Source organism: Gossypium hirsutum, chromosome A07, assembly GCF_007990345.1.
Source record: "Gossypium hirsutum isolate 1008001.06 chromosome A07, Gossypium_hirsutum_v2.1, whole genome shotgun sequence".
In the NCBI taxonomy this organism is placed as follows: Eukaryota; Viridiplantae; Streptophyta; class Magnoliopsida; order Malvales; family Malvaceae; genus Gossypium; species Gossypium hirsutum.
This window is the reverse complement of record NC_053430.1, coordinates 46,090,906-46,114,476: the sequence shown is the minus strand read 5'-3', so window position 1 is coordinate 46,114,476 and position 23,571 is coordinate 46,090,906. Positions and strand designations below refer to the sequence as shown.

At 32.7% G+C, this 23,571-nt stretch overlaps 1 protein-coding gene across 5 annotated transcripts; it reads right to left on the bottom strand.

Annotated features, from left to right (window-relative positions):
- Window positions 1-14,022: 14,022 nt before the first annotated feature.
- LOC107955252 (E3 ubiquitin-protein ligase RNF4) lies at window positions 14,023-17,427 on the bottom strand. Of its 5 annotated transcripts, none has more exons than XR_001699871.2 (6): window positions 17,202-17,427; window positions 16,205-16,489; window positions 16,032-16,086; window positions 14,987-15,102; window positions 14,468-14,781; window positions 14,023-14,295 (listed from the first exon to the last, which is right to left on the bottom strand). XR_001699871.2 is itself a non-coding variant. In XM_016890995.2 (6 exons), the coding sequence occupies exons 2-5, from the start codon at window positions 16,433-16,435 to the stop codon at window positions 14,560-14,562; spliced, it is 624 nt and encodes a 207-aa protein (XP_016746484.1). In that variant the 5' UTR covers window positions 16,436-16,489; window positions 17,202-17,427; the 3' UTR covers window positions 14,023-14,295; window positions 14,533-14,559. The 5 variants fall into 5 exon arrangements, 4 of the variants coding, with proteins under 4 accessions (XP_016746484.1, XP_040974077.1, XP_016746483.1 ...); XM_016890995.2 differs by having other exon boundaries at window positions 14,533-14,781; XM_041118143.1 differs by having other exon boundaries at window positions 14,533-14,781; window positions 16,205-16,509; window positions 17,202-17,390.
- Between the last annotated feature and the right edge of the window lie 6,144 nt (window positions 17,428-23,571).

Here is a 23,571-nt window from a genome sequence, read left to right as displayed (position 1 = left end):
AAATGCGATTCATCAATCCATAAACACCGCAGGGGCATTTGTTAAACCGAAAGGCATAACAAGAAACTCATAGTGCCCATACTTCATCCTAAACGCAGTTTTCGATACATCTTGCTCCTTAACCCTTAGCCAAACCTTAAGTCGATTTTAGAAAACATAGTAGCTCCCTCCAACTGATCGAATAAATCATCAATCCTTGGCAAGGGGTACTTGTTCTTCACAGTCACCTTGTTGAGCTGTCTGTAGTCTATACATAACCTCATCGACCCGTCTTTCTTCTTCACAAAAAGTACCGAAGCACCCTACAGGAAAAAACTCGATCTCGCAAAACCCTTATCAGTCATTTCTTGTAATTGAACCTTCAACTTCTTCAACTCCGTAGGAGCCATTCTATACCGAGCAATCGACACGGGTGTCATACAGGGGACTAACTCAATTCCAAATTCAACTTCCCTCACGGGAGGTAAACTGGGTAATTCCTCCGGAAACACATCTGTAAAGGCACCGATTCAATTTTTGACTCAGACACTTGAGTATTCAGCACAAAAGCAAGATAAGCCTCATACCCTTTTCTCAAATATCTCACTGCCAACATGGATGATATCACCACAGGCAAGTTATCTGTTCTATTCGATTCAACCCAAAGAACATCCCCGCTTTCACACTTCAACTCAATAACTTTTCTTCCACAGTCCACTACAACACTATGAAAAGTCAACCAATCTATCCCAAGGATTACATCAAATTCATTAAACGGCAATAATATCAAGTTAGCCGAAAAACAGTAACCTCTAATTGTCAAAGGACAATTTCTACACACTTGGTCAACTAACACATGTCTGCCTAAAGGGTTTGACACTTTTCTCACAAATTCGGTAGACTCTACTAGCATATTCATACGGGGTATCAATTTCATACAAATATAAAAGTGGGTAGACCACAGATCAATTAAAGCAACAACAGGTATATCATGGATAGAAAAGGTACCCGTTATCACATCAGAGGACTCTGCCTCTTCACGGGCACGTATCGCATAGGTCTTTGCAGGCGCTCTGCCCTCAGACCTCACTGTAGCGTCTTTTGGTGTACCTCTACTGCTAGCCCCACTTCTAGGGTTCTTATATGGTCTACCCCTTGAAGGAGCACTATTTGCCCTTACACCTTACTTTTCTCTTTATCTTCTAATTCAGGACAGTTTCGGATGAAGTGGTTTAGTGATCCACATTTGAAGCAGCCCCTCTCATTCCCTCGGCACTGGCTGAAATGATGCCTACCACATTGCAAACACTCCAGCCTATTTGGCCGAGCACTACCTACACTCGCGATAGAAGTGGTTTGGGATTTGGACGTCGTATGCTGCCTGTTCTTGCTCTTGTTCGAGAACCCCACTGACTCGTTAGATCGGGTAGGAAACTCTCTTGATTTTTTAGATGATGTTTACTGTGATTTCTCCATCTGTCTTTTCCTTGAGTCTCGGGACTCGATGTCAGCTTTTCTCTTCTCTTTGGCCAATTCCTCGGCCTTACATGCCCTCTCCACGAGCACCACAAATTCTCTTATCTCCAAAATGCCAACTAATAAACAGATGTCTTCGTTCAAACCATCTTCAAACCTCTTGCACATAATGGCTTCTGTAGATACACACTCTCGCACATACTTGCTGGGTCTCACAAACTCACGCTCGTATTCAGTCACCATCCTACGCCCTTGCTTTAGCTCTAAAAACTCATTCCTTTTCTGGTCTATAGACCTCTGGCTAATATATTTCTTTCAGAACTCTTCTTGAAATAATTCCCACATTATCCACTATCTCGGTATGATTGACACGAGAGTATTCCACCATTGGTAAGTCGAATCTCGTAGTAGTGACACTTTACACTTCATACACTCCTCCAGCGAGCACGATAATTCATCGAATACCCTGATGGCATTTTCCAACCAAAACTCAGCCCTTTTGTGGGTCATCATCAATATTTGCCTGAAATTCTTCGGCCCCATGTTTACGGATTCTGTCTAATGGAGGTTTCTGTCTCCTAGCCATCTCTACTCATTGAGGAGCTATATGAACGGGATGAGGAATTGGGGGAGGTGGGGGAGGTGGAGTATTCGGATTCGCATGAATGAACTCCGAATACCATGCGTCCATCATGTGGAAGTAAGCTTCCCTAGCTCCTCTGCCCTGACTCATCGTCATAGGCCTACTATCTACTGGCGCGATCCCTTCAACAAGAGCCGGTGTATTACGCTCCACATCATCTGCTGTAGCTACATTAGGATCCGTTTACTTTACAAATAAAAACACAATTTATCTCGTCAAAAGTCGTCACACTATCAATATACAGTTATAGCATTTATAGCTAGACCCATACTCATGATAGGTTAGTCCTAGAATCGACTAAATCATAACTTTGATACCACTAAATGTAACACCCCTTACCCGAGTCCGAGGTTGGGATTAGGCACAAGGTATTACCATACTTAATCACATGCATACAATTATTTCCTAGTCACCAAGACTTAATCAAATTTAAAGCTCTTTCGAACTTTGTTTAAACTCCTTAATGTGGGCCTACGAGGCCTCAAACTTTCATTAGAAACCATTTGGAACCAACTTGGGTCCTTCAACCGACTAAATAAAAATAACTCTTGAAACAGGGCACATGCCTGTGTGGTCATTATAACATGGCCGTGTTAATGGCCCGTGTGACACACATGGCCTAAGCATCTAGGGACACGCCCGTGTCCCATGCCCATGTGAAATAAATTCTAAATTTTTACCTACAGGGGTTTTCACACGGCCTGACACATGCTAGTGTGCCTCACGCGGCCATGACACGCCCGTGTCTAAAAACCTTGACATTTTGTTTCTGATGTCAACACTCAATTTGGGGCACACGCTCATGGCCAGAGGTCGTGTCCTCCACACGGCTGAGATACACGGTCGTGTCTCTACCCATGGGTTTACTACCATGCATTCTAACTTGCAAAATTTACGTGCTGGGGACACACAGCCGAACAACACGTCCATGGGGCTGACCGTGTGTCACACATGGCCTAGACACATGCCCGTGTGTCTACCTGTATGGATAATATAGGGCTATCTACCAAGCCTTTGCCACCCTGAAACAAAATCTAACATCAACCATCACATCAAAGATTTACTTAATATGGTTTCTCAACCAAACATCCATAGTTAAGACCCATATACATTACGTATACTCAACCATGCCAACAATTTCATAGCCATGAAAGGCTAGCTTACATTCACATAATAACTTTCAATATTAGCCATTTTCCATGGTGTAACACCCGTATCCTGTAACCGTCACCAAAATAGGACGAGACATTACCAAAAATTAGGAATTGGATCAGAACAGTAAAACTTTGAACCTTTTCTTAAATAAAAGATCATTTATTTATATAACTAATGGACACAAACAAAGATCAAATTTAAAACTTATAAAAGTAAACTTCCATAAGATGCCATATTCGCATGGCTTATATACAATAGTCAAAATATAATTCTATTTATAGTCTATCCTATACATGCCATAAGCTAAGTCCAAATCACATGATTACTACAATAGTAGATAGTGTGACGAAGTGCTGACGATCCCCGAGCTAATAGTAAGAGTCAATGATCTACAAAAATAAACAGAGAAACATAACATTCAAAGTAAGCTTTCATAAGCTTAGTAAGTCTTAAGCAATTTAAACAGATGAACTTAAAAACAAACCAAATGTTCGAAATCACATAACACTTTCTGAGTACAATACTATTTGGCTGATTATGCACAAACACATATCATTTTACTCCGTTTATACTCAAACTCATATAAACATAGTATTTGCAAGCTTCCGGATTAACTTTAATTCTTTCAAATTTCACTAGTGTATCATTTCTTACCCACACTTACTTTCAACATTCATAGTTAAATAGCATATCGAAAACTATCTTGTAACTTTGCATAATAACTGAATGCACACATATACAAATATACATATGAATTTACAACATCTTTTCATATGCTTTTCATTACGCATTCTTAATTCCCGTCAGATCAATCTCACATATAATATATATATCACATACCTGAATCACTTAATGTGTAATACGAGTTCAACTTATCATCTTAGCATAGGATCTCGTAGTCATATACTTTATCAAATTCACTAACACTTGGCCTGCGAGGTATAAAACCCAAACATAACACCAGCACGAAGCCTACGGGACTTTAAACTCAGATATAATACCAGCACCAGGCCTGCGGGATTTAACCCGGATATAATACCAGCACGAAGCTTGCGAGATTTAACCCGGATATATTACCAGCACGAAGCCTGCGAGATTTAACCCGGATATAATTCCAGCATATAGCCTGCGGGTCTTTAAGCCCGTATACACATCAAATATCATGCATATTTAATCATATATTAACACATCTCATTCAACATATCACATTAATAGTCATTTGCTACATTCGGATATAAGCTCCATATGAACACCAACATTTACATTTCGGTTCAAAAGTCATACATAAATATCACATATCCATTTCACCATTCAAACTTAACCCATAGTGACCATTCGACTATAAGTCATATACATAAATTATTTATCGCACAACTTAATTCAAGTAGAACCAAAAGGTCACAATTCACCTAATATATACATATTGCTCACCGATTCGCACACAACCTTTCAAATTAGCAATTATAAGTTGGTTCCGCACATAGCCCATCCTTATCGATAATTTACAATGGTTTTACCCTTACTCACATATATGACATAGGCATTTTTACCTATGCTTCTCAATTCACATTCATGATTCAATTCCAATCGATTTAACATGCATAAGTACATATCGCATACCTGACCAACTTAATGTATTGAACGAAATCGATTGTTGATTTAACACAAGGTCTCATAGTTGAACATAAACATGAAACCATTTCTTATATGTTCGATTCACATCAATCATCAAATTCATTTAATTCACATATACTTAATTAGGTTATTCGTACCTGAATAATTTACTTTACGGAACGAATCCACATATCGTATTAGCCCATAGTCTTAAAGCACCACACTTTTAATAGTTTACCTCATCGAAGTTCACATTTAATCACTTTAGTGCCAAGCCATATTTGGCTACCACAAAGGACTAATAATAATAATTTTATACACATCATGGTTTCCTTTAGATATTTAATAATCACAAATCATGATATCTCTACCAACACATATACGACATAGTTTACTCATTGTAACACTCATTTAGTGCATCAAATTTCCAAATCCAATTCAACTTAAGCATAAAAGCCATAATCGGGTTATAGCCTTAAATCATTACATATTCGACACATTAACTAAATAAAATTTACATTCTCTTTGCCATATTAATTTAACTCTTAGGCATATAAAAAGGAATCAAGCTTAAACACTTAAGAACTTACCTCGAATGTTACCGAATGATTACAGCGGCTATTCGATTACTTTCTCTTTTCCCTTATCCAAATTTGTTCCTCTATGCTCTTGAGCTTAAATTCAAAGATTTTAAACTAGTCATTATTCGACTATTCAAGCATCACTTTATAAATATAATATATATATATTCGAATTTCACACTTACTGATCATAGGAAGCTTATAAGAAATCAATAAGCAACTCATTAACGAATTTTTTGTCAATGTTTACCACATAATCATAATTTCACTGCAAGCTGTCTTCCTGAGCAATAGTCACTAAATCATTTATAACTGGAGCTACGAAACTCCAAATCAAGTGCCGTTAATTTTCCCTGAAAATAGACTCATATATCTTTTATTAATAAAATTTTAAGAATTTTTGGTTTGGAAAATCAATACCAGACTTTTCTTAAAGTTTCCCTTGTTTCACTATTTGACTAATCTGACCACTCTTCACTACGAATCAAAATTCTCATTGTACAAAATTCAAAATATGTTCTCATTTATTTAATTTGAAAATATACTCATTAAGGAGTCTAAGCATATAAACTTCATCTTAAAACCATTTTTGTACAATTTATAATGATTTTATAAAAACAGAACAGGGGATCTAGAAGTCATTTTGACCCTGTCCGACATCACTTCAAATATCTTATTATCGGAAATTCTTTTGCTTACATGGTTTCTTTTATAAGAAACTAGACTCATTAACATTTAATTACATAATTTATTCAGCTTCTAACTCAACTCCCACAATTTATGGTGATTTTCCAAAATCACTTTACTGCTGCTGTCCCAAACAGATTATTACCAATTCACTCTTTCACACATTCTTTGCATACATATTATTCAAACATGTATATCACCAATCAATTTCATCATATATATCTATAATTTCACTTAAGCATAATATCAATACAACACATTGTGCTCAAATCATCATTCAAGTTCTGTAATATCCTGATTTTGGGCCTAGTCGGAATAGTGGTTTCGTGACCACAAAATCCGAGATAGAAATAATTGTTTTATGATTATTTTAAGGTCTATGATATGATTGCATGATTGTGTGAAAATTTCGTGAAGAAATTTTATGTATAAATTGCTTAAATTGAAATTAGGGACTAAATCGAATAATTTGCAAAACTTGTATTCTATAAGTTTCTAGTATGAAATTGTTTTGAAATATTAATTAGGAGGTCTTAAATAGAATTTTACCAATTTATAATTCTATGGACAAAAATTGGACATGGATGGAATTTTTGGAAAGTTTAGTAGTAAGGGCATTTTGGTCATTTAGGGGTAAAATGAATTAAAATACAAAATTAAAAGCCAATTTTACTCATCTTCAACCCCATGGCCAAAGATAGCAAGGAGAAACCATGTCTAGGGTTTTTCAAGCTTCCAAGCTCGATTGTAAGTCTGTTCTAGCCTCGTTTTTAATGATTTTTACGTTTTTAGAGTCCGGTAGCTCGATTTAGCTTATGCTAGCAATAATTTAACCTAGGTTTTATATTTGGAAAAATACCCATAGGTGAAATTTGTGTATTTTGGTGTTTTATGATAGAATATGAGGTTTTAAATTATGTTAGTTGTGCTACTCGGTTTTAAGTGAAAACGAGCAAAAGGGCTTAATCGGTAAAAATACCTAATAGTCATAAGTACATGTTAGAGTGAGAATTTGATGTTTCCATAGAAGGGGAAAATGATCAGCATGTCATAAAACATAAGAAAATAGGCTGAAGTTTAATTTACGAGCTTTGGGGCAAAATTGTAAATATGAAAAAGTTTAGGGGAAAATTGTAATTTTTCCAAAATATGATTTTGGGTCAATTTGAATAATGTGAGTCCTAATTAGACTATATTTTAAATGATAGAGCAAGGAAAACTGAAATTCGGGCTAAAATGGGGAAAATACCAAGTTGTGGACGAAACGGTAAAAGTAGCCATTTTCGCATACGAGGTAAGTTCATATGTAAATGTTGGTAACATAGTTATTGTTTTAAATGTTTTAATGTTATTTAAATGATATGATAATTATTATGAAATATCATACTTATGACAATTGTTTGATAATATGTCAAATTATGTGATATACTTGGAAAATGTGAAATACTATCGAGTATCGGTATCGACATTCCATAGAAGATGGTTGAGACATATGATTGGGAAAACTGTCCCGTTGAACCTTAGGAATGGATTAGGATACAAGTGACATGTCACTAGGATATTTGGGCATCAGAACTCGTTGAGTTGAGTCCGAGTTCACTTATGGATGCGAGCATCCGAACTCGTTGAGTTGAGTCCGAGTTCGAGAGATGTAACTAGGCATCCGAGCTCGTTGATTTGAGTCCGAGTTCACTTATGGATGCGAACGCCCGAGCTCGTTGAGTTGAGTCCGAGTTCACTTATGGGCGGGTTACATGGTAGCTTGGCTACATATGTGGCACTTATGTGCAAACTTTCCATGTATCCGAATTATATTCCGATGTGTTCAATGAGTAAAGTTCTACTAAAATGGAGGAATACTCAAGATGAAAGGGACGTATTGGTAAGTGTTGTGAAATGGGTACTTTGAACAGGTATGTACTTAACCCTCGGGTTGAAAAATCGATATAACAACAATATGGTAAGATGATAAATGAAAATGTGATATGAATGTCTTGGTGATGATTATGCAAATGATGTTTTATGTTTGCTTATATGGTTATGTTACTTGCTATTTGCATGTGAACTTATTAAGCATTTATGCTTACTCCCTCCTTTTCATTCCTTGTAGTTTTGACAAGCCAGCTCGGAAATCGGGAACAGTCGGAGGCTCGCTCACACTATCCGTATACCATCTTGGCATAATGGCTTGTATATTTTGAGTATGGCATGTATAGCATTATAATCATTTTGTATATATGGTCTTATGATATGGTTATTGAGTGGTATGGAAATGCTTGGTAATGATTAGCCATTGGAATGGCTAATCATGATCATATTTGATGTTATGTATGTCAAATTGCTAGCTAATCCATGGAAACCATGAAATAGGTAAAATTTACCATAAAATAGATTCAGACAGCAGTAGTGACGTGAATTTGAAAAATCACTAAAAATAGTAGAAATGGAATTAAATAATGAATAAGTTATGGAATCGAATCTTGATGAGTCTATTTTCATATGGAAGAAGCGAAACAGGTATATGAGCTATATTTTATGAGATGTTTAAATATTTGTGAAACAGGGCTAGAGAAATTTCTGGATCCCCTGTTCTTAATTTTGAAATTCACCATAAATTTTAAAAAGATAATTGGAAGTCATGCTTTATATGTAAAGATTCCTTATTTAGTCTAGTTTTATTAGAGACAAACGTCATAGTCATTGAAGCTCTGTACAGGGAGATATCTGATTCGTAATACACAGAGGTCAGAGTAGTCGAACCCTGAAACAGGGGAGATTTTAACTAATAAACTGTACTAATTGGCCTGACCAAAAATTCTAGAAAAAAATTAGTAGATAGATATATGAGTCTAGTTTCAGGAAAAATTTACAGAATTGGATTTTGAGTTTCGGAACTCGAGATATGATTTTTAAAGCGACTGTGATGCAGTTAGCCAGCTTATCTGGAAATTTTAAAAGGAATTGTATGAGCTGTTTAAGTAATGAATTAAGTCTATTAACACCTCGTGTTCGACTCCGGTGATGGTCTCGGGTACGGAACATTACAATTTCAAATCCGGCTAGCACACATATAAACACTAGTAACTAAATATTAACATTTGCATTTCACCATAATAGCCAATTGCCATTAAGAAATTAAACCACAATTATTCAATTTTACCAAGCTTCAACTTAATTTAACTTATAATAGTTCATAACACATTTAAAGCACATACATTACTAAATTTTATCCAAGTCACAATCGGCCATAGTACACCCAACACATTAGCCGATTTCCTACTTAGCATCTAATGCACATATATGCTTAATTCACCACCTAAGCAACATGAAACTCCTTTACAATCACAATTATTCATTCTTTAAAACTAACATTCAACTATCAATAATTTAGCAAAAACTTAGGTAAATGGCCGAATGCTATATCCTCAACCAAAACTAAAGTTTTTAACATGGGCTATGTAGGAAACTATGTGATTAACTAGATTTTTACAAGACTTTGAAGATAGCACATGAAACATACCTTAATTTTGATGATAACATAGCCGAAAGTTTGGTCTCTCCTATCCCCCCCTTTCGGCAATGAAGAACAAAAGTTATCAACCTTGTTCTTTTCACCCACTTACTTATTTCATTATAATATAAAATTGTTATTACATATTATAATACATTTATATATATAAATACATATAAAATTTATACTTTTTCAATTACTCAACCACATGGCCGGCCACTATAAAAAAAATGACAATTTGACATGCACATCCTTATGCTTTTTAAACCATAGTAATAAGCCATCACATAAATACCTAGCACATTTCTTAAATTCACACAAGTCCCTTTCAATAAAATTCACCTTAATTGGCATAAATCAAAGCACCACAAATTCACATATGCGTTTTCACACAAATTAAGCACAAAATTTATCATTCAATTATTTTCACAACTCGGTTTAGTGGTCCCGAAACCACTTCCCGACTGGGGTCAAATTAGGGCTGTCACACATGGACTTATACAAACTGAATCAAATGCTAAAGTAAGCTAACATATTGGCCAATTAACAATGACACAAAACTCAAAAGTCAAAGTCCTATACCTGCCATGATCAAAATAAAAGATCTACCTATACTAAGTGCTTTGATTGATAGTGTGATCGATGCCTCCGACATCCATTGATTCACGAGCTAATTAGGTGGCACTATAAGAAAATGGAAAGAAACGGGGTAAGCATAAAGCTTAGTAAGTTGCATGATAATTAACAACAACTACTTATCATAAAACAATATGCTCATAACCTCTCATAGTTTATTTATGAGTACCATAAATAAATGTAAGTACAACTTACTCATCACCATCCAATACAACTCATATTGCATACATTGAGCCCATATCTCATACGTTTCAATTAGGTACCTGCACCACTCATCACATGATCATAACTTTTCCCATTTCGATATAAATCCTAAACCTTTTGTTGAACCATTTGAAATACTACCGGATACTCAATAGCCCTAACATGGGTTAAGATGCCGACGCCATGTCCCAGACATGGCCTTACACTGGCTTTCATATAGCGAGGCCGATGCCATGTCCCAGACAGGTCTTACACTGGCTCTCATCTATCGGTGTCGATGCCATGTCCCAGACTGGTCTTACACTGACACACTACAAGCTAACACCATGTCCTAGATAGGTCTTACACTAGCTTGTATATCACGAGGTCGATGCATGTCCCAGACATGTCTTACACTAGCTCTCGTCTCAATGCCGATGCATGTCCCAGACATGTCTTACACTAGCTTAAATATCTCGAGGCCGATGCATGTCTCAGACATGTCTTACACTGGCTCTCATGTTGTGGCTGATGCATGTCCTAGACATGTCTTACACTAGCATACATATCACCGTACAAATATCCAAGTCTATTTCAAATGTTCAACGAAAGTCTTTACTACATAAATTTCTCAACATGTATTCTCATATTCAAAATCAAGAAAATTTAGGCCATACCAACTCAATTACACATCATAAAGATATAGTTGTATTATTAACATACAACTTACATCAGTATTCAAAATATGGTGACTATTTCGGCTTAGTCCACTAGCCTTGATCTATAATGATGAAAATTCACACATTTAATCATTTTATTAATCTAGGTACTCAACAATTCATAATTGGGCAAAATGACCATTTTTCCCTTAGACTTTCACAAAATCACCATTTTACCCCTAGACCCGAAAATCAATCTTTATCAAAGCCAAGCCTAACCGACCATTTATTACTCTTATGTCAACCCCAAATTCCTAATATTCACAACATTATTATCTATTTTACAAATTTTACAAAATGGTCCTATTAGGGTTTGCATGAGAAGTCCCTTCACAAAAGTTGTTCATTTCACAACCATGATTCATTTTCTTCTATAAAATTTCAGAAAACAACATGAACTCTCTCATGGTAAAACCCTAAAACTTCAACCATTTTACAAAATAGTTCCCTTATTTGAAACCTCTTGCAACAAGGGTTCTAAAAATACAAAAATCATCAAGAAAGACCATCAAAATCACTTACTTGAGAGGGTTACAAGTTGCTGAAATTTTCAAGCTTTCAAACCCCAACAATGACTGAATTTTCGGTGGAGAAGAAATGGTGAAAAAGGATGATATCATCTTTATTTTATTTTATTTCTATTTTAGTCAAATAAGCTACCAAAACCCACCTAATTTGACTTTTTGACCATTCTTGTCCCCAGGGCCGGCCAAGCACTCTTTTTAGGGTCTATTTGCCCTTTAAAGACCCGCAATTTTGATTCTCTAGTTATTTGACACCCTTAGCTATCAAAATAAGACTTTTGCACTTTATGCGATTTAATCTTTTTTCGCAATTAAGTTCTCAAATGCTAAATTTAATTCACTAAATTTTTCATGCACCTTTATAATCATGTCATCACACATAAAATAATATTAAAATAATTACTATGGCTTCGGAATAGTGGTTTCGTATAACCATTGTTCTGACTAACCCAAAATCAGGCTATTACACTCCAAGTCTGCTGGGCATGTGTCCACAAAGCACGCGGTCCTTTCTGTTCATGGGACTAACATTCTGGGCTGCTCTGTGCCTGCTGGACACATGTTTGGATAGCCTGTAGAGCATGCGGTCATTTCTACAAGCTCCTTGGGTGTATGCGAGTTGAAACTGAAACCTTCCCTATGTTTCTACGAGATGGATTTGTGGCACTGCCTTGCGAGTTGGGTCCTTAACTTTGCCTCACAAGCTAGGTCTTTGGCTTTTCCTCGTGAACTCACTTTGTTGTCCTCTTGTGGTTCGCCTCGCACGTGGGTTGCCTCGCACTCAATATTCTAATGAGACCTATCCGAGTCACGAGTCGGAGACCCAGATCCCTTTAAGATTCGGATCGGTGATTACTGATAAGTAACAAATATATAAATATTAATAAAGATGTTTTTGTAATTTCAAGTTAATATTAAATTCATTAAAAACAGACCTAAGCAAAAAAGAAAAAAGGGTTTGGAGCGTTGCTCGGGACAGCCGCCAGCAGAGAATGGGAGAAATGAGGTAGACATTCTACCAGCTCTGTCCAAAACATTATTATTATACGAATTTTAAACATCAGATGGCTCCACGGATATTGAAATTGATAATGCCTAACCTTCAATTTTTAATCTACCATTCTTAGAGCAACCTATGGCGTAACATTTTAATGGCAAACTATGGATCTCAATTTTTTTTCTAACTTTTGTTCTATTTTTTATGTTTCAAGTATTCATGTTATTTACACTTATATTCAAAAAAATATGAATATATATTTAAATTGTTCTAAAAAATTAAAAATATCATATCAAAATATATCTGTTCTCTTGACATTGATTTAAAATTGGGTAAGATAGATTATCAGCAGGGCCGCCAGGCATGAACAATGGATAACCAATTTTGAAGATTTCCAAAAGAACCAATCTTTCCGTTGCATAATGCAGCAAATATGCCTCTCAAAACGAGTAAGCAGAGCGTCAGAATTTCACTATAAAACGGGTTCGGAATGGAACAACGCTCCCCAGGAATAGTGAGTAACATGGGGAAAATGGCCAAGGCAACAACACTCCTCTTTCTTATGGCCATTATCCTGACTGAAGGAGCAAGGGATATGCCACTGAAAGACCAAGTTTACAGTCCCCAAGGCCTCCTTGGTCTATGGGGCCTTCCTTTATTTGGTTTGCCACTTCCCTTCCTTAAACCAACCCCATGGCTCGGGCATGGGGGACCATGCTGCGGAGGTCTGTTTCCATTCCTCGGGACACCTAAAGCTGGGACACCCCTCAAGAATTTCACTAAAGCTGATGTCAATGGCAATGCCATTGACGCATCCCCATGACCCCAGCCAGTACGGGAGTTCACAGCCACCACCGGTTTAAATGTAGTCATGTTAATAAAGATCGTACCACCTAGTTGAGTAGTGGCTATGTTTGTGCTTTTTGTTGTACTTGAATTAATAGGAAGTTCACAAGCTTCTAGTGATCTTTTCCTTGAGATCATCCGTAAACAAACAATTAAAAAAAAGTTCTGCGTATACAATAGATTTCAAACAAACAGCCCCACCACCAACTCATGTTTAAAAGGAAAACAAAAGGCTAACAAAGGTAATTCAGCCTGACTTATGCTTGTGGCTGATGAATTGCTAGTTTTTGAAGGCACAATGGGGTCATATAAGTTCAACATAGGGAACTTAGGCTACCACCTTTCAAACCAACCAAACTTGCCTAACGCAATTCACCTTAACCAGCAGAACAGGCAGACAACCGAGACCAATCGGTTCACAAACCTTAGCAGAACGTGCAATATAAGGGGAGTCCACAACCACAAGCAACCTAAAGTCAATTTCTTTTACTGTACATAAATAAGTTGTTTGTCAAGTTTAGATTTAATTCAAATAATAATGAAGCTGAGGTTATCAACTGGCAGATTCACATGCATCTAAGAAAGCAATGAAAAGCATGCTCAGATAACTTGTCAAAAAGATTGTTTGCAGAAATATAGTTTAAAGCTTGGGCATCTTGGAGATTCCAAAAATCCAAAAATTAGCTCCGCTGATACACAGAATTCATTGCTTCTTTCCCTTTTCAATTCCAGTTTGAATTATCCCTGAAATAGAATAGCAACCATCATCAGAAGTTAATTTGAATGAATGAATAATATCATTCAGAAAGCTGGCTACATAATTGAAAGAACATCTTGAAGCCCAGTATCAAGACAGAAACAGAATGCTTTAGAAAAATGGCAGCGTAACAGTACATATATAATTCCCTTTCACAACCTTTGATTCATTTTCCTTCCAAAAAGACATCACACACACACACGCACACAGAACAGCAAGTTTACATCACTAATTGGGCATGAAGCTCATTTTCAGCTGGCTGATGGAAGGAAGACCCTAATTAGTTCCTTTACAGTCACTCTTTTCCTGCAAGTTGGGCATTTTCCCTGGGCTGCTATTGCAGCGTTGATGCATGCCTTGCAGGAAATGTGCCCACATCTTGTTGACATCTCCTCATTTAATGAACCCATACAAATCGGACAATTGAAGGTTGGCTCCTTGGGAAGTGGCTGGGGCTTTGTAATTTCCTTGACCTGCCAATCAATTAGTTAGTGACTTTTATTCATAACTTCAACAAAAAGCCAGAGGTGCCACTGCATGAGAGCATTTGAATGGACAAAAAGTTGGGAGATGTCCAGTCAAAATGTCTTAGATCTGATGACCAGAAACATATGTGCACCCTATCCTTGAAAGTATCTGCCTTGAATCTTTTGTAAGCACTAAGAAATAAGTTCTTACCATAGACTGCGGTGAACTCTCCAAATTGATATACCGATCACAATTGATAACTACTGGGGACGGAGGAAGTCTCCGGCACCTGTTCAGGTTATTATTAGTTGACCGAGCAAGCCGCCCTGGAAGGAGAGAGATGTGAGCTGCAACAACTTCAAATACCTAGTAATCTAGGGTCCAACACTTCAACTACAAAAGAATAAATAAAGTAAATAAAGAACCACCATTCTCTAAGTTGATTGACCTATCCAGTGACAAGAAACATAAAACTGGAGTAGATCAGTTCGCTGCGAAATAACATTTACCTCACTTGAGGAAAAGGTTTGTTTTATTCTAGTGCTTGAGCCATCAGTAAACAGTACAACCCACTTCACAGGCCCCGATTAAGGGCAAACAGCTCAGAGACACGTGTATATTCTATAATCCCCTTAACAAACTAATATAGACTATAAAGTTATCAAAAATTAGTAGAATATAGTTCTAAATCTAAAGCAATCACACCAAAAATATGTTCTGAGAACTCGAGGACATACGAAACAAAGTTTTAATACAATTCTCAGAAGTATATAAAGAAAAAATTGATCAGTTTCTTCTATTGAGTTATGAGGCACATGATGTCAACTAGATTTCCACTTGGATTAAAGACATGTTTGGTTAATAGATTGTGATTGCTTTGCTTGTAATTGTCATTTCTGAATAGAATACATCCAGGTTCCTTCCGTATTCCCATTAATCTTTTATTATTATTATTATTATTATTTGGTATTTTATCACCCAAAAAAAACACACGAAAATCCCTTATGATCAACAAGTTAAAGGGTAGTCTTCAGTTTCCCTAAGGACCCTCTAACTCATAAAAATAATTAATCACCTAAATCATGTCAGAAATCAAATCATTATGGGCGTCAATAATATAACTAAAAAGGAATCTTTTGATGTCGAGCAGATATATAGAACAAGGTTCTTTTATGCAACATGCTTACGGCAATGCAGGTAGCAGATGATGAAAAAGAAAATATTAGACACACCCTTCCCTAATAAATTTAGCTACCTGAATCTACGTCAACAACAGTCCTTCCACGGCTTCTCCTAGAATTGTTTTTAGCCTGACATAAAACCCCAAGAAAATTAATAACAGTCGACATAATGCAAATGAATCCATAAAGACAAGTTTAATGTACAGTTAATGTGAAAACAAAATACTATTGAACAAGAACTGCATACCGCTGCGAATGCTATAGCAGAAGATTCAATTACATCATCATCAATAGCTTCAACATCAATAGTTGCAGGTGGTGGAGGCTGTACGGGTTGAGCAGTCAGTTGCTCAGATCCAGCCTGCTGCGAAGTACCCTCCTGTTCCCTGATTTCAGTGGGAGGAACATTGAGATCCAGGAGTGCCTTCCTTCGTCGATACCCTCTAAGAGAAGGCCCCCTCACTTCTATTGTGCTCATGTTCGGCTTAATATTTTTCCTAAGTGCTATTCAAATATGCAGCCTCAACAATACCTAAAAACAATCACCTTGAACTTCCACATCAAGTTTTCACTAAAACCAATAAATTCTTTCACCCGATTGAAGCACGAGAAAAGTAACACTTGAAAAGTATAAGAAACTCACAAATACTTGGTTCAATCTCGACAGTAACAAAAAAAAAACTCATGATTTAGAACTCAAAAAGATCCAGAAAATGAGCAGACAGACACTTAATTCTTCTAAATTCTTAATTTGAAAAAAATGAAAGAGTAATATGCAAATAGTAATTTGAATAATATTTTAGCAAAAAAGATATCTTTTTTTTTCTTTCTCAAGCTTGCTTCCTTAATGATCCAAACAGCACCATATGAGTGAACAACTGATTTCCATATTTCCAGCTTGATATTGTTGATTAAATTAATTTATTTTAAAGAAGTACGGGATAATGAACAACCACTCGACATAAAATCATTTTTTTTAAATTAGTCAACATTCGAACTAGAACCGATCGGCAGATAAAAACCCGCAACCAATCAATTATAACAAACTGATAATCAAATATAAAATGAACTTTAAAAAATTTAATCAAATTTAATTTAAGAACAATCAAGATTAGAAAAGAAATAATAAAAATATCTCAAATCTCAGCAATTGAACATCAACCAGATCACCGCATTGATTAAAACGAATTGAAAAAAAAATAAAAGAAATTAACAAGAGAAAGTATGAGAGATTAAAAAAATACCTTGAAATCATGGAAAAATGGAATCAATTTTCGAATTATTCCCAAAAGAAAAAAAAAAGAAGAAGAATTGGAAGGAAAAAGAAAATTAAGAATTGGAAGGAAGGAAGGGAGGGAGATGAGGGAAGGTGGAAAACCTTACGAAAATCTTGTGAATTTAGGGTTTTTAAACAGGCAAAAGATTTTAGTGCGAGGGAATGGAAAGGAACTGCTAGTCACAAACCAGGAAATCTTGGTTTCCACGTGGCTTGATCTCTCTGATTCTAATACCTGTCACGTGGTGACTCACATATGCACCACGTGGCTATTTTAAAAATCTTTGTTCATTTTTAAAAGTTAGATTCATCCTAGATTCTCATTCTTAGCAAGTGGCTTAATGTTTATGTGAAACTATGGAATAAAAATTTTAAAAATTTTATATTTTTTATACATTTGTAATTTAATTCTTATTTTAATTTTTAGGAATTTAATTTTTATATTTTTTGAATTTAAAAATTTAATTTAGTTATTATCATTATTAATTTTTTTATTAAATTTATTAGAGTAAAATTTTAAAATTTAAAATATATATTTACTTGATAATTATGTAATAATAATTATAATGTTGAAAATACTAATTAAAATTTTTTTTCCTTAAAATTACTCATTTGAACTTATCATGATAAAATATTTTTTGTTGTTGTTGTTGTGTTCATAAGAAAAATTGACATCAACATTTGATTGACATAATTAACATTATTAATTGTTTAGCCTAACTAATGATATTATAAAATAGAGGAATCAAATTGTATAAAAAATTAAAGCATGTATATATTAAATCTCACATTTCAGTATAATATAGAGACTATTATCTTATAATGGAAAAAAGAAAACAAAGACAAACTCAAAAGAAATGTGAAGCCACTCTATCAATCTCTAAGAGTTTTAAGACATTAAAATTATATATAACAACGTAATATTTTAATAAAAAAATTAACAATATTAATTATTTGAATTAATTAATAAAAAAATTTGAGAATAAGATGATGTGCCCCGTATGTGTTAATAGAAGGAAGATCATTTAGACCTTTTTATATCTATACTATTTGTAAACAATTATCAAAAATTCTCTTATTTGCAAAGTAAGATATATGATTTTGTAAGTGTTTTTTGTTTTTTATATTTTTATAAATAAAAATAAAAATTTAGGCTAAATAGGTCAAATGTGCCAAAAAAAAGTAAATTGATTAAATAGATAGATTTTTTGAAAATTTAGGGAAATAAATCGTTTTTAGAGAAAGTGTAAAAGCGCCCCGCACTGGATGCGTTTTCCTTTAAGTTAAATTACTTTTTTTATATAATTAGCTTCTAGCTAAATAGTTAAATGTTAGTGGTTTTGTTTTTGAGTTTCGAGTTAGATTCTTTTTTCCATTCACATTTGTATTTTTTTATTATCTTATTTTATTCTTACTTTTCTTATTATTCTATTGTTCTTGTCTTTTAATTTGAATTTTTTAATTTAATAAAGAAATAGTCTATTACAAATTGTTGAAAGATTCAATTCGTTAGAATCTAATCCAAGAATAGGAATTATTAGTAAAAATAGAATTTTCGAGAGATATAGAAAGATGCAAAACTCTATATTTCTATTCTATTTTTTCTCTATTTAAATTATATATACATATGCAATGGAGGAAGATAAATTTCATTTTATTTGTCTCTCCAAATTCGAATTTCATTTCACAGAAGAAAAAAATTCACTTTTTATCTTGTTGATAGAGGTTTATTCAATAGTAATATCAGATAAAAATAATTTTTCACATAATTTGTTTTTCGACAATTCCTTTTTTTGTCACAAAGTCAAAGCCCATTACACAGGTTTTGACTTTGATTCTGATAAACTAACTAACTACCTTTTCTCTACAAATAAAAAAATTTTCACTTAAGAGTCTAGCTCACTCAGAATACCTTTTAAAGGATTACATGGTACGATTGAATCGAATAAACCCTTATGGAATAAATATTCAGCCGACTGTGAACCTTCCAATATTGTTTTATTCAATGTTTGCTCAATTACTTTTTTACCCACAAATGCAGTATAGGCATTGGATTCAACAATAATGATATCCTCCAACATACCAAAACTCGCGGTCACTCCATCGGTAGTGGGAGATGTAAGAATTGATACATAAAATAACTTTTTATTTGATCGATAATCATATAAAGTGGGAGATATTTTAGCCATTTGCATCATGCTCAAACTTCTTTCTTGCAAGCGTGCTCCTCCAGAAGCACACACTAGAATAAGAAGTAAAAATTATTGGTAGCATGTTTGATCAAACGGATGATTTTCTTGCCTACTACGGATCCCATACTCCCCCCAATAAACTGGAAATCCATAACCCCGATTGCTATAGGAATACCGTTTAATTGACCTGTGTTTGTTTAAATAGCCTAGTTAATCCTATATTTCTTTGATAAAAATCAATACGATCTTTATAAAGCTCTTCTCCAGACTGAAATTCAATGGGATTCAGAGAGATCATGTCTTCATCCATAGGACCCCAAGTGTCTGGATCAATAAAAACTTTGATTCCATCTGAACTACTCATTTTCAAATGATATCCACATTGTTCACAAATATTCATTTTTGACTTAAACAATTTCTTATAATTTAGTCCATAACAATTTTCGCATTGAACCCACAAATGCTTGTATAGATCGAGATCATTAGAACTTTCTTTTAGAGTTAAATCATTACCATTTTCACAAGTTATTATATCGAAATTCTTGCCTTCACTACTATTTCCACCTTCGCTGCAAATGTAATTATAAATATAATTATCATTGGAATTGCCACTACTACTTAAAATGGAACTATCAATACATATTTGAGAACGAAGATAAGAGTCAATACAATTATTAATGTCATTATTCCAACGATAGTTAGCATCATTATTATACACATACAAGTTAAAATGATAGTGGGGCTCATATTTTTCGAGCCATTATTCGTATAACTAGAATTATGATAAGTATAAAAAAAACTTTCTAGTTCACTCAAAAAAGAATGATCATTGTTAAGCTCAAAAATTTGATTTTCACTATCAAAATATATGGAATAATGGTCCTGATTATTATCCCTAATTAAAAAGGTGTCATCATAAATGAAATTCCAAATGTATTTGACAACAACTAAATGATCAACCTTACTATAATAACTAGAGCTGTCACTACAATCGTGAATGTTTTTATTTGTATCATTTCTAGTCGAGTCTTCGTTTATAGTAGTATTTTCAACAGGACCAAGGCGGCATGTTGTTTTAAGTTTATTATTATTTTTTTAATTAATATTTTTAACATATTAGCTCTCTTGGTTAAATTGTTAAATAAAAATGATTCCATTCTTGAGTTTCGAGTTCAATTCCTCTTCTAAACACATTTGTAATTTTTATTTCATGTTGTTTCAAGCTTCTTCTTTTTTAATTAGTAAATATAATATTTTCAAAAAAATATTTTTAATTAATAAATATTTTATTCATAAAATCAAATAATAAATATGTAATGATAAAATAAAAATATATTTTACATATATCATTATGTCAAAAATATTTGAAATTAATAACTCTTTTATATATAATATAAACATCAACTAGTTTTTTTGATACAATTTTCTTTATATATAATATCTATATGTCAAATATTTATTTTCTCAAAGTATATTGTGGGTATGGTGATTTATAGTATTATAAAATGAAATAATTATTTGAAATATAATTATTATTTTTATATGTAAAATATTTTAAATATCATTGTTTTTTCATCTACATTGTGGGTATGATATTTCAAATATTTTTATATGTGAAATATTTTAAATACACATACAAAAATATATAATACTAAAATTTACTACATTCATGATATGGATTGAAAAATAAATATTACACATATAAAAATTATATTTACTAAAAAGAATGATATTTGTAATAATTATTTGATTTTATAAATAAAAAAATTATTAATAAATAAAAAATTAAAAATAATATATTTATTAGCTAAAAAAATTGAAACAACATCAAATAAAAATTACAATTGTGTTTAGATGAATTGAACTTGGACTCAAAGATAAAATCAACATTATTTAACCATTTAACTAAGGGAGTTAATATATTTAGAATTCTCATTAAAATAAACTTAAAACAACATGAAATAAAAATACAAATATGAGTGAAAGAAGAATCAAACCTAGGACTTAAAGACAAAACCACTAACATTTAACCATCTAATTAAAAATTAATTATATTTAAAAAAGTTAGAAAATACAACTTAATGAGAAAGCGTGCCCAGCTGGACGCGCATTTACACACTCTCCAAAAACAACTTATTTCTCTAAAATTTCAAAAAAAAAAATATCGGCCTATTTAACTGATTAACTTTCTTTTTTAGCACATATGGCCTATTTAGTCAAAAATTTATACATAAGATATTTGATTCAAGGACACTATATGTATAACAAAAATTTCTTTTACCATTAGAATTAAAGTATTTTTAATCATTTATATGAATCTTTAATAAGTATATTTATTTTATAAATTTGCTATATATTTATTTATCTATACATACTATCTATAAAGCATTTTATTGAGCTGGTGCCACCCATCAAGCGAGTCTCAACTCAGTTAGGGAATTATAATAAAAAAAAATCAAACATGATTTTGTGAGTTTTTTTTTATATATTTTTATAAAAAAAATAAAAAATTATATATAATGAGATTTGAATAAAGACATTATGCATATTAAACTTTTCACTTTTCTCAATTGAGCTAAAGCAATTTTTAGTTTTTATAATAAATTTTAATAAATAAATATGTTATATAAAATTGTTATATATTTATAAATCTATATTATTTATAAAACCCTTTACTGAGTTGTTATTACTATCAATCAAGTCCTAACTTAATTAGGGAATTATCAAAAAAAGCCTTCTTATTTGCAAATTAAGATATATAATTTTGTTAGTGTTTTATTTTTTATATTTTATAAAAAAATAAAACATTATACATAATAAAATTTGAATTAAGGACACTATACATAAAAATTTATATATAACAAGATTTGCACATTTCATTATTTATTATATGGTATTTTAATAATATATTTATATTCTAAATTTGCGATGTAATAAAATAAAATTTCTAGTATAGTTTATAAATTATACTTTTGTCAAAAAAGAAATTTTAAACTGTCAAATTCCGTTTACTTCCAAAAGTGATATTAGCCTGATGATACATACCATATTTTTAACTGAATCACATATAGAATTTTAATGAGATCAAAACTAATAATTTTTATAATAAAAAGTTTTAAAATTTAGTTTGAGAATTAAAGTATAATTTAAAATAGTTTTTAAAATGAAATCATGAGAATCCAACTTTCCCCATGATAAGAAAATGTTATAATTTTTACCATCTAACTTATTTATAAAAAAATAATTTTAAAAAATTATGACAATATCATATTATTTATAAGAAATATTGTAAAAATTATTAAACACTTAACCATTTTTTATAAACATTATATATTATAAATTTTATATTATTTTTTTATCTAATTTACATATTATAAAAAGAGTTATGATCTAGTATAAGTCTTCAGCAAATTAAATGTATATAAGTTTATATAATCAAAACTGCATGTGAACTCAAATATTATGCGGTAGATGCTAATTATGCAAATACTAAATATTTTCTTGCACCATATTTTAGGGTAAAATACCATTTAAGATAATGGAGCGAGACTAAAGCAATAAAGACAACTCACAAACTATTTAATTTGAGACATTCAAAACTTCAAAATATAGTTGAGAGGATATTTGTTGTTCTAAAAAAGGATGGCTCATCTTAAAGATATCATCTCATTATAGCATAAAAAAAAAGGTTTAATGATACTAGCATGTTGCATACTTTATGACTTCATTCATAGGTGGAATGTAAATGATCCATATTTTAAAGACTACTTAGAAGAAAGAGATCTCGATAATCTTAATGATACATATTCATATTCAAATGACGAAGAACTTAATCAATGACCAACAAATGATGATAAGGAGTATATGTTAAGTGTTAAAAAGGGAATAATCCAACAAGTATGGTGCGCCATAGCAATTAAATAAAATTGCATGGGATATTTATTTATTTTATTTCATGACTAACAAATTACATATGATGATTTGATTTTAATTTTTGTTTCCCGTTTAGAAATTCTTTTATTGTACTAATACCTTTTTACAATAATTAATATTTTTAAAAATATTAATATAACTATGTAATTACAATTTGAACTATGTAATTACAATTTGAACTATCAAACATGATAGAAAATTACGATAAAATTA

Excerpts from the sequence above, each read along its gene's own strand:
- LOC107955252 (XM_016890994.2), bottom strand. The coding sequence starts at position 16,435 with ATGAGCACAATAGAAGTGAGGGGGCCTTCTCTTAGAGGGTATCGACGA. Across the intron at positions 16,087-16,204 it reads CTGCTATAGCATTCGCAGCG|GCTAAAAACAATTCTAGGAG; the intron begins GTATGCAGTTCT and ends GTTTTATGTCAG. Across the intron at positions 14,782-14,986 it reads AGAGTTCACCGCAGTCTATG|GTCAAGGAAATTACAAAGCC; the intron begins GTAAGAACTTAT and ends ATTGATTGGCAG.